Source organism: Periophthalmus magnuspinnatus, chromosome 9, assembly GCF_009829125.3.
Source record: "Periophthalmus magnuspinnatus isolate fPerMag1 chromosome 9, fPerMag1.2.pri, whole genome shotgun sequence".
Taxonomy (NCBI): Eukaryota; Metazoa; Chordata; class Actinopteri; order Gobiiformes; family Gobiidae; genus Periophthalmus; species Periophthalmus magnuspinnatus.
This window is the reverse complement of record NC_047134.1, coordinates 20,097,497-20,109,703: the sequence shown is the minus strand read 5'-3', so window position 1 is coordinate 20,109,703 and position 12,207 is coordinate 20,097,497. Positions and strand designations below refer to the sequence as shown.

General features: G+C 40.7%; 1 protein-coding gene across 2 annotated transcripts in view; it reads right to left on the bottom strand.

Annotated features, from left to right (window-relative positions):
- Window positions 1–12,207, bottom strand: part of mtmr3 (myotubularin related protein 3) — a 39,043-nt gene that overhangs the window by 6,769 nt on the left and 20,067 nt on the right. For both annotated transcript variants that reach the window (XM_033972332.2, XM_033972333.2), the window contains exons 6-17: window positions 11,239–11,321; window positions 10,174–10,340; window positions 9,614–9,710; window positions 9,263–9,376; window positions 8,391–8,581; window positions 6,860–6,991; window positions 6,621–6,732; window positions 4,664–4,859; window positions 4,195–4,380; window positions 3,066–3,236; window positions 1,611–1,756; window positions 47–1,370 (exon numbers count right to left, since the gene is read on the bottom strand). In XM_033972332.2, coding sequence (XP_033828223.1) covers window positions 47–1,370; window positions 1,611–1,756; window positions 3,066–3,236; window positions 4,195–4,380; window positions 4,664–4,859; window positions 6,621–6,732; window positions 6,860–6,991; window positions 8,391–8,581; window positions 9,263–9,376; window positions 9,614–9,710; window positions 10,174–10,340; window positions 11,239–11,321 — 2,919 coding nt within the window. The remainder of the gene's footprint in view (window positions 1–46; window positions 1,371–1,610; window positions 1,757–3,065; window positions 3,237–4,194; window positions 4,381–4,663; window positions 4,860–6,620; window positions 6,733–6,859; window positions 6,992–8,390; window positions 8,582–9,262; window positions 9,377–9,613; window positions 9,711–10,173; window positions 10,341–11,238; window positions 11,322–12,207) is intronic.

Sequence of the window (12,207 nt, the reverse complement as noted above, 5' to 3'; positions counted from 1 at the left end):
TACATCCTATAAACTGCAGGTCAAAGTAGCTCAAAGCAAGTCTTACCAGTTCGTCGCCCAGGTCCCCGTTGGTCCGGTGCAAGCCCAGGTGCTGTTGGTTTTCCAGTCGGGACCACAGCTCCTGGACCTGTTTCTTCAGTGTCTCCACCTCCAGCTGGTGGCCGGCCTCAATCTGCCTGAGCCGCTGCTGGATGGCATCTGTGTGTAGCGTCAGCCCATCATCATCTAGGTGGCTCCGGGACGGCTGCTCGGGGCTGGTGGCCACCCGCCCTGCCCCTGTGTGGCAGCAACGGTGTGGGACACCCCGTGCAGGGAGGGTCAGGGAGCTACAGCTGGCCACTGACACCTGACGACTCAAGGGGGCGCGATCACCGCTCCCTTTGGTCCAGTGGGAAGCCGCACACACCTCTCCCTCTGAACTCTCTCCATTACAGAGGCCATTGCGGGGGTCGCTGGTCACACACTGGAAGGCACTGACAGAGGGGCGCTTAGCCCCCCCATTTAAAGTCCTGAAGCCATGCTCCGCCTCCTGTTCCCGCCTGGAGCAGGACACTCGGGCAGGACAGAGCGACTCCAGACGGCCGTTTGCTTCCTCTGTCAAAGTCTCTGTGGAGCTCTCCATCAGAGAGGCTCTCTTGTTAAGCTCTACAGCACCCTCTGTGTCAGAGCTGTGGCAGTGCTGTTCCTCAGACGTCGTGTTGCTAAAGCCATTCACAGTCTTTGTTGGGTCCTCTGGATCACCTAAATCAGCTGCAGACTCCCGCTCCACACGCTCCACCACCCTCTTCACCAGGTCTCGAGCCACCAGGGCCACTTCTGGGTCTGTCCCGGGGCAGTGCTCCTCATCCTCCTCCTCAGACAAGATGCCATTTTGGGGTGAGTGTCCATTAGTGACCACCTCTTTGGTCCTGTTCACATTAAGCTCAGGCTGGACCTCTGCAGGTGTCTCTGAGGTCACTTCCTGGTTAGGGGTTTGATTAACATCAGAGACATCCTCTCTGGGATCTGACCCCGCCTCTTCTTTTGTGGCCTCCTGTAGAATGTTCTCCATCTGACCCTCACTAACAGCCACTGACAGCTCTGCCTTCTCGTCCCCTTTGTTACAGGAGGGGCCTTCCACAGGGTAGGGTTGTGGGCTGTCGTCCCTCTCAGAGTCCACTGTGTCCGAGTACAGCCCCACTCCATTGGAAATTGTCTCCTGGTCTGGCCCCGCCCCTCCCTCAGGGCCCACAGCCATGAGTTCCAGGGAGCGCCTGTGGTCCTGCCACTTCTCATTCAGACTGGGGTCACTGGAGCGTCTGTTAGGGGGCAGAGGGCTGCCCATCTCACATGCACTTGGGAGGTTATCAAATGAGCGAGTCTTTGTGCGCCTGAGAAGAGATAAAACATCATAATAGATATTCAGTCAAAATGACAGAGACTATAATTAAATGTGGCACTGACAACATGTTTTGTCAATCACATCAATCACATGCCATGTCTTTATAGTGAAAATGAAAACAGTAAAAAATAATCATGGATCTAAAAATATCATTTATCATCTCAGACTCTGGTCTGACCAAGCCAAAGACACTGCAGAACTCTGGTCCACAGGGGGTTCTTTTCCTTACCTGCCCAGAAGTGCCTCCTCCCCATTGGATCCTGGCACAGGATAAGGGGCACAGGAGTCGTCTGAGGGGGTGGTGGGGGACGAGCTGGGCAGGTACACGGCCGTCCACAGCATCAGGTTTCGGACATGACACACTGGGTGCAGCACCTGGGACAACAAGAGGAGGTCACACAACATATCGTAACAACCTAAATAGAGTCTGTCATAATATTGGGAGTACATGTTCATTTTTATTTCAAATGGAGGACAGACTAGGTCTAGGAGCAAAAAAACACCAATGTAACAATGAATTTCAAAATGGTCCCTTTACATATCTCTATGGGGGAGTGCTTTTTTAACCATAAAATGACAAAATGTAGTGTTTACATACATTTCTTCGCCCTCACCTAACACATGTCATTGGTACTGCTTGCCAAAGTAGAACAATCTGAGCTACCCTGTGTAGCGAATAAGTACTAAATACTAGTATATCTCTTTAGTAATGTTGTATTTAACCAACATCTGCAATTTTAGGGCTCATAATGAATGTTTTTAAGTTATTGTCATTCCGTTATGCAATTACATTAAAACAAAGGATTTCAAATTGAGACACATATTGTCCCATAATAAATTCCACATAAATAATGCATTGCTTTGACAGTGGATTGAGACCAGATGATGCCCACGCCCCACATAGGCACGCTAACACAATAACAGAGACACCGCAGTGTGTTGGTGGATGGTGCAAGGGTTGCAAATCAAGCCAAGACAATAATTAGTAACGGCAAATCTACAAAGATACTAGGATTATATATTACCCCAGGGTTTGTCTTTCTCCTTTGATTTAAAACAACATATCTCCTTTATTTATAGGTTTCAACTTCCTGTTTATAAGCGTCATTTCAGGATTTTTAACTATTCAAAAGCTAGATTCTATTCTGGCAACAGTGCTAGGTTTTAATCACTCTAAAACACATGAATACACATGATATAATTTATATATATTGATATATAAGACTGATTTCTGACAGTTGGTTTTGTAGTTCAGTGGAAAGTATAAAATCATTTGAGTTTGAGAGAAGTTTGTCTGTCTTGGCCATTATAACGCATGGGCAGCTTTCTTGAAGAGTACTGAACTTAGATTTTTTATCTTTTGTTAGTCTTTCTTTTTGCAATTCAACTGTTGTGTATCAAATGCCAAGTCTTATTTTATGTATACAGTTTATTCCAATTCCATGCCCTTTTGGCCTATATGTTTTAGGAGTATTTTAATATGCAAATGAGCAACAAGGCAAGTAATTTCTGTGGCTGCACTATGGACTTCAGCTGGATGGCAAAAATTGATATCCTGCTGCAACAATTTGCTGATTGTCTCTTCCCACTCTTCACCAACACTTCACACTCCACAGTTCTGTCCAATAAAGTCCAAAATAGTCAAACTTTATTGCACCAAAGACTATCCCTTAGTTGCACGTACAGTTTCGGAGTGTGAGGAGTAGAGCATGTTCCGGAGAGTGCGATTGGCTGGCCTCAGGAGGGACCAGATGGAGCAGGTCCTCTCCTGGACGTGGCGATCCTCACGCTCTTTGCCGCTGTTACATAGGAAGGTCCCAAACAGGCAGGAATACGAGTGCTGCACCAGTTTGACCTGTAACCACAACACAGACATGTACAGGCCTGAGCACACAGCCCAGCACCTATGGAAAATCTATAATACTACTCATCAGTGTGATTTAAGAGGGGCTCGGATCTGTAATTTTCTGTTCTTGACTGTATCATTTAGAGGTTATTTTTCCAACCTACAGGAATATAAACCCCACTATATAAAGAGTGGGGTTTGAGAAGCCATAACATATATATTAAAGGGCCCATATTGTGCCTTTTTATGATCTATGTTCAAAATCATACCTGGAGTTGCGCTTAGTTTTATTCACACAGATTTAACACACAAACCTGCATATTTAGGCTGAGTTCTTCTCTCAAACAGAAAACACTCTGTTCCACCTTGTGGTAATACAGGAAAGTGCTCCACTGTGTTTTTAAACTCCATACACCTTCACTAGAATCATTTGGATAATTTCAGTCCTGGGACTGCCAAGCTCTATTAAACAGAAGGTAAAAGTCAGCTTTTAACTAAAAAATTACCGATTCATGACATCACAAGGTGGAACGGACATGGACTTGTGAACTGTAAAAGCGATGTAGACAGACTAAAGATGAACAGTTAAACAAACGTGTGAATAAGTCAAAATACAAATCCATGTATGTTTTTGATGAGACAATAATATTCTAGACATTTACAGAGACCTATACCCTTTTAAACTTCTTACTGAATTGGCCACAGGAGGTATATGTCTTAGCTAGTTTAAATACATGCAAGGGAATATTGTAATATGAAAAGCTACACAGACAAATTACTGTTGGACAGTAATACCACTTAAGTCTTGTTAGGGCATTCCTATGATAGCATCAGTCTCCCCACAGAATCACAATAGATCCAATCAGGAGAATACTGTGCTATTGTAGGATATTTTTGCAATTCATCTTGTCTTTTTACATTAATACATTTTCTGCGCCCTAATGCAGAAAGCAAGTGTGATACAGACCAGAAAAGCCTCGTTGAACTCGAAGGAGCAGGGGAACTGCCTCTGGAGCTGGTGCACACAGTCTAACCACTGCAGGAACACTGGGCAGCGCTCGTTCAGGTCCTCAGAGTTCTCCCCATGACCACAACGATCTGCAAACTTATGACCAAAGTCCAGCCACTCTGTCTCCACTAGCACCTGGAAACCCTAAAGAAACATAAATATTCATGTGAAGATCATTAGTAAATAATACTGCTTTAATAACTACAACTGCCAGTATCAGCTTTGGGGTCACTAATGTCAGTCCTACTCCTACCACTGCTGATTTTCTACTTTTTAGTTGCTGTATTTCAATAAAAGCAGACTCGATTTTTACAAATGGTGTGACTATAACTATTACAGAAACCAACCTCTCATCCTTTATGTTGTTGTTGTTCACTTGTATACTGATAACGTGAGATCTAGTATCTGTTCCTGTTTTAAGTGTTACCTCTATGGTGCGATAGTATGGGTCCAGCAGAAGTTTGGACAGAGCCACAATCTGCGGAGTCCGGTCCCATCCATCAGAGCAGTGCACCAGGACAGGCCTCTGGTCTCTATCCACAGCATTCACAACCAGCAGAGAGGCCTTCAGCAGCAGGGACAGGTGCTGCAGCCACTTAGTGCTCTCCAGGGCAGACAGCCAGCTGCGGGGCAGGAGAAAATTATTTGTGTGGTGTTTGAATACATATTAAAACTGTTACAAAAACATGTGTAACTGTTGTCTTTCTTATAGGAGTTCCCACAGCTCAGTGGAGAACTAAATACAATATCTTTTTGTCGTCCTGTATTGCTGCTCAATTAATTTGAAAGCAAATTAGCATAAAGCAACTCCATTATATTTTTAATAATAATTTTATAATTATAACAATGTCACAGTTGTTCATATTTTCCACAAGTGGAGGTGGAAAGTAAAGAATGTAGGCATAGCTGCCCTGGAGTAGACTGCTGAAAGCATCATCATTATGGCACTATTAGTAAGCTTGGCATCACTTTTAACACATTTACTCATTAACAGACCGTTAGATTGCATTGTGGGTAAGACAGCACTGCGATCACAGGGAGATAGTGCTGTGATGGATTATTGTAAAAATATGATGAAATTTCATCAACTTCCTTACATTACACTTTTACTACCATATACGTCAATGGCTCTACACTTTTAACATGTATTTTCCCTCCCCCTCAGCCTAACATAACAAGAACTGGCGCTAGTGGAAAAAGTCTGTCTATAGCCTTGAATGGCCACAATGCTCAGGGCTTGAATAATTCACAGCCCACCACTCTTCACTGTGACATAACTCCACCCCATGTTTCCATGTCTTTGGTGAGGTGGAAGCGGCAGGAGCAGCCCTTTATCAAACGAACACAGAAGTAGGTTAAAGAAGAGGATGTTTTGTTTATGCAGGTGTCTCTTCAGTGAGTTACATAATGTTTTTACAGGCTGACCTGTCTTGGTGAGGAGTTAATATTTCACTCTAGGCCTACATAAGATTTTTGCACTTTGGCTGATACTGATAGGGTGTGTAGTGATGTAAAATGTTTGTATTTTATACAGCAGTATATTTGGAAAGGGTTTACTTAAAAAAACACACACACACACACACAAAAGCTATGGTGATTTTTGCCCAGATGCTTTTCCTGTCACAACTTGCCAAAAATAATGTTATTCATTCATGTCATTGATTATTAAGACAGTGTTTTTGAATTAACACAATATAACTTTTCTGGTGACAGGGTCCATCATGAAGAGGTTATTGTTTTCATTGGAAAGTCTCATAGTATGACATTAAACTTATTTAACATGTATTTATAAGGTTTTTTGTTATAGTAAATAGTATATAAAGTACACACCTATTGGTATCATGGCTAGCTATATTGTTCTCTTCGTTTCCTTTGTTTGCTTTGGGTGTGAGGATGGAGTCATAGATGGGGGTAGATGATGTCAAAGGCCCCCATTCCTGTTCAAAAATTCTTTGAAGTTGTTGACAGATTTAACTTTGGCTTTTACCATTAAAACACGTATTCTTACAGATCTGACCTGTAACTTGGCCTGGTGGCATCTCCTGTCCTCCAACTCTAAAGTTACATAGCACACCTTTAAACACCTTTATATTTCACATTAACAGCTGCTTAAATTTTACTGTAAGTGCTAGTTTACGGTAAGTGGTGCTGATTTAATGAATGTAAAGGAAGGAGTAGATCCTCCAATAGAGCCCACACAATCCTTAGGCTAAATTAAACCCAGCTGCATGGGGCAGAAAAAAACAATGGTGTATTTACAATAGCCTTGTATTAATTAAAAGCTTATATAGCCAGGCCTGGGACAGTTAATTGTTTTATTATGTGGAGTAGGAAAAGGAGGAGCTGAAGGCTGTGCTGCGGGCAAAATAAAATAAAAAACATACTTTGCTGGATCAGGCATCTGGGTGCAGAGGAAACGCAGAGACTGGAAACTCTTGCGAATGGAGTGGATGTTCGCCATGCCCATGAAGACCACCTCACAGTTGGGATAGTACTCTAGAGAGCACAAAAGGTTAATTAACAAAACCTTTTAATTTTAGCAGGGAACAATTGCATTTGGAGGCATTAAACTGAGCAGTACATGTCGACCTAGTTTTAGGCGGTGTTGGTTAGAGGGACAGACCTGGGCACTCGCAGCCTCCTCCTTTGGCGCGGTTGGCCACAGCAGCTGCGTATGATCGGGCATCCAGGATCAATAATTTGTGAGGCTGGATGGCCAAAGACTCTACCTCCGTACTGTTGGTCATTGAGGATTCTGCAATAATGTAATAGTAATAAGGCAAAATTAGCTGTACTACGTAATGTTTTTCAAAATGACCCAAACGGAAGATGGTTTTATTGTTTTTAAGTAGCGAGTATCCTGTTTTTGTGCTCATCATTCATACTCAACAGATTATCACCAATGTACATTAGAAACCAGTCTCCAGAAAACATCTGTCTTTATATCTCATATACACCTGCAGTGCCTTTATCATTATAATATTGTTTTTGATGTGTAGGGATGATTCAGTTAATCGAGAATTGTCATTATTATAGTCATAATATAATCATACGGTCTGTTTTAGTCTATTCTCTAAGTGCTTTTCTTATGATTAATCATTGTGAATAATCAATAGATTGCAATATTTCTTCTTACAATAATCATAGCACTAAAATTTGACAACATAAAATCCCTATTTGTTGATAACTAAATTAGCAGTTATAATGTCTATCGCTGAAACACAAAATGGATAGTATCTTTCCTTGAAATGAATCTTTCCTTGAATATGAGAGAGAGAGCTGAATTATGTCATGCGTGTTTCAGGTGACAGGAAGCAGCCACACCTCCAGCTCCTCTCAGATCAGGCCCGCAGTGAAATTCCTCATATTCTTTTGACTTTATCAGTCGCTCTAACTATAGGGAGTGCATGCCTCGACACAGCCCATTGCACAAGTCAGTCTGCTACAAATCTGCAACCCAACAGCAGAACCAGTTCCTAAAGCTGCGGCTTGTAGCTTTTGTTGTCAGCAGAATATATCTTGAGCCTACCACTGTCAATAAGTAAAGGACATTGTTTGAATTAAATTTACTTTTGTATAGCACAATACAACAAAAGCAGTTGCCTCAGAGCACTTCTTGTTTTGGCCACGAGAAAACAATTAAGACATCTCATTAGTTTGTAAGTATGATGTGGAAATTTAAATGGCTATACTCAATTTTTTTTTGTTTTGCCCTAGTACAGATATATTGTAAAAGTAGCTCTTAGGGTAATAATTAGACAGCTGTGTTCTATCTCCATCTAATTATAAAGCATTTTATCGTTTGATAACCAGGAAATGTGCTGTTAGTATGCTAGATGATATTAGTTTTACGGTGACTGCAAACCACTGCTCTGATCTGAAAGTTGTGAAACAACATCATATTGTGGTGGTTAAGTGGGATGCTGGCTGCAAACACTGTAAAATGTGAACTAGTTATGTTTTTCATCTATTTAGACAGGAAAATCAGGTACAGAGCCTTTAAAGACTAGAAAATGATGAGATAAAGAACTTGAGTAAATAATGCATAATTGTAGTACCTTCAAAAGATTGGTTCCAACAATAATATAGAAGAAGTAAGCATAAGTCCAACTAGTAAAACATTCCTTTCTGACTTAAAGTGAATAGTTTCTCACCAAAGTCTGTGTCGCCGAGCTCGGTGCCATTACTGTGGACTCCATTGGTGAGGTGTTTCCTTGAGGAGCCATCCACAGCACAGGCTTTAGCGATGGACTGAACCAAGTGTTCATCGTCCGCATTCCTCCAGCCCCACCAGCTCACCTCGGGCTGACCACAGCGGGCAATCACTGCACCAGTGCTCAGATGTCTATGGGAGAGACAGTGTTGTGGTGTATGCTCCTAATACTCAATAACAACTCAATAATAATAAGTATCAAAAATAGCAACAGTCATTCATAACCCTGGTTATATTATCTAAAATGTATTGCTAGGTCTTTTATTTAGATTTTATAATGTGAAGGTTTTTTTCTTTATTAATTTGCTATAATCAATAAATTCAATAAAATAAAAATAGGAACAAAATTTTAAATTGTAGTATAAAGTTTAAAAAGTTTAAAATTGAGGAGATTTTTTTACTTTATACTTGATTATCAATCCAGGTTTTAAAAGTAGAACTACTCTTGGATCTGGTCTGTGTAATTTTGCTGAATACCTTGGATGTTTAGTGACAAATAAAACATCACAACAAATTAGAGGTTAAAACTAGTATGTTCCAACAATTTTAAGAAAAGCAAAATTAAAAAAACAGCAACAGTATTAAAAACCAGGGGACAAGACTAAAGGAAGTCATAAATTAGTAAATTATAGCTAATGATGATTTCCTGAGCCAAGGTAAGCTGCATATAATTACCGCTAAATAGGCTAACAGTTTAGGAGCAGGTCTAGATCTCTATCAGACACATAAAAGCCACAGGAGGCCACTAAATACATAAGTGGTTGGATGAACTGTTGCTGTTGCCTGGCGAGTCAGAGGGAGTAGCACACAAACCTGTACACAACAGCAGGAAACCTCTTCCAGGAGCGAAAGCCAGCCACGTTCTCTAGCTCTTTGTCCGTAATCCAGGCCGGGACCAGGAGCTGCTGGGGGTAACTGGGACAAAGTCTGAGCACAGAGCAGAAACAAGTCAGGCTAACTTTTAAAACTAATACTATGACTGTATTAACAGTGTTAAAAGGAGTTTCAAGGTTTGGCTATTTCTTTGAGTTTTTACTTTTTGGGCTAGTTTACATTACATTTGAAAATAACACAAATATTTTGTTGTAGTTAAATTTTCTACATAGCCACTCTTATACGCACTGTCATAGTTGTCACTTTGTTAGGGACATGTGTTAGCTTTACCTGAACTTGCTGTTGATGTCCGATATCCTCCAGGCATTTTGAGTGTCGAAGCCCATCCTCTCCACTTCGTTTTTGAACCAAGAGGTCACGTGTTCACCTGGGCACAAACAATTGCATAAGCTATGATCTCTATATTGTACTGGTCAGGAAATACAAAACACTAATTTATTTGTGAATGATTGTTGTTTGATTTATTGTTGAAAATATTGAGGTGCAAGCATTTGTACTATAAATGGTCAAAAATAGCACACATTTAACAGCCAGGTGTGGTACACTATATCTAAAATGCACCATGGTATGTATGAAACCATTAGCCATTACTGTGATTACAGTTTCAAAATGACTAGAATAGAATCAATTAAGCTATAACAAAATGCAGTAGTTTATACAGCATTAAGAGGCAATAAACTGTGTATATTCTAAAAATAGCTGTGTGGTTTGGTCATGGTTGCCCATAGTGATCTGAATTAATGACATTGAAAGCAGATGAGAGAGATGCAGTTGCCAGGAGACAGGTCTACATAGGGGTCACCTGAGGACACAGGTAATGCTGGCTGTACCTGGTCGGCATAGCTCCCCGTGCTGCTCCTTCTCTCCAGCGTACACCTCCATGCACCAGGCGTGAAAGGCAAAAGAAAACAGGTCTTCGAGGCGCGCTGGAGGCCGCACTACTGCACTCAAACGTTTCAGCCACTCCTGACACTGCTCAAAGGTGGTGAACTGGCACCTGACAAGAGCAATTATTATTTTGTTAGACACTCAAGCATGGAGGCTCGTACAGTTATTAGTGATTTGTCTCTACTGTAAGGTTGTTTGAGCCAAGGTGGAAGCAACAATGATCAAAATTAAATTTATTTAAATGTAGTATGTCATCTTTGTCCATCTTAATATTTTATGTTAATTAAAGGTATAACTATAACATAGATTAAATTATTTTTTTGTGTAGGGAAGCCATTCAGGCCTAAACATTTGACAAATGAAAATGCTTAACACATTTTTGTCATGTGTCATACAAAGGTTTCTATTATATCCATACTGATACTCAGCAGCATTCTCTGGCTGGCAGCAAAGACTCAGAACTATCGTTGCATTAATAACTCCCATTTTGTGGCTTCTCCTCTTAAAGCAGACCTATTATGCAAAATCTACTTTTTAGAGCTTTTAACCATGTTATAGTCATTAGCTCATATTGCCAATTAATCCCCATTTTCACCGCCACCTTCATACACACACTGCCCTGTACTACGCCATTCTAATTTTATTTTCTTAATTTATGAGAAGCACAGGATTCGGCAGTGCTGCGTTGTCATTATTTTGGTACAAATTTTTAAAAATCTACTGCCCACTACCATTACCTACAGCTATCCATCGGAGGTGCCAACACCTACTCTGTTGTGATAACTTTCAAGTCGATGTCAGCTCCCACTGGGCACCAGTCAGCTGACTTGTTTCTTTTATTAAGTTGTTTAGATGAATATTGCAATTTAAAATGTGCAAATTGTAACAATGATCCACGGTTGTCATAGATTATAGCTAAATAGCTGATACAAGCATAACAGGTCTTCTTTAAGGGGATGTCAGTAGTTTGAATATGGCACGCTTGTACCTGAATGCACTGAATGTACCTGACAATTTTGCAGTCTTTACAGGTGACATGAAGCTGGAACATATCTCGACACTCCAAACTCTCGATGAGCTGAAGAGGAACCTGCAAAGGGGTAAAGGTCACATCAACACCACAGCGGTCACTGGAAAGCAATTGCAACAAAGCACAACACATGCACTGGCGATGAAGTGCTCAAAGCTAACAGTTAACAAGACATTTAAGTAGCGTCCTAGTTCTTACAATGTAATGCAATGTTGACAGTTTATGGTCTATGGAAATCCATTATTTGCATTTATTCCCTTGGTCATGGTTACATGTAGTTTTATCTTCTACAGGCAAATACCATCCAAAGCACAGCCATGTAAAACGCATGCTTTGAATACCTAAACCTGTTAATTAGCTGTTGGAATATTATACAGAGGAGAGGGAGTGGGGCACGCTGCTACAGATTCCAAAGTCATGCGTCAGCAAATTACCAAGCCTCATTACTACTGTACAAAGTACTATGAAATAGCAAATGAGCGAGAAAACAGATGCACTAGAATGAATGCTTTAGTTTGGGCTCAAAAAACAAAACAAAAAAAAACTAAAAAAAAAACAATACATGAGGAAATTGTATATATATATTCACTGTTCATTTAATATCAAATGACACAAATAATTAGAATTAAAAACTAAACTGTATACAGTAATGATTGATGATGATATATTGATGAGTTTCTATTCGAACACATTTCTTTTTTCCCCATTTTGGAATGATGCATAGTACCCCCCCCCCGCTCTGAGGTCTCTGAGGAGGCAAACATATTAACAATAATTTTGATACTGATATTGACATTAGCTATAAGTAAACAGGCTTATTTTACACACTCCACTCCGTGCAGCTCTGTTGTACTTACTGACACCTCACAACAACAACTCTGTTCAAAACAAAAGACAACAGTAAAAATCTCAACTATATACTTTTTAGTTTGAGTAATTACATTGT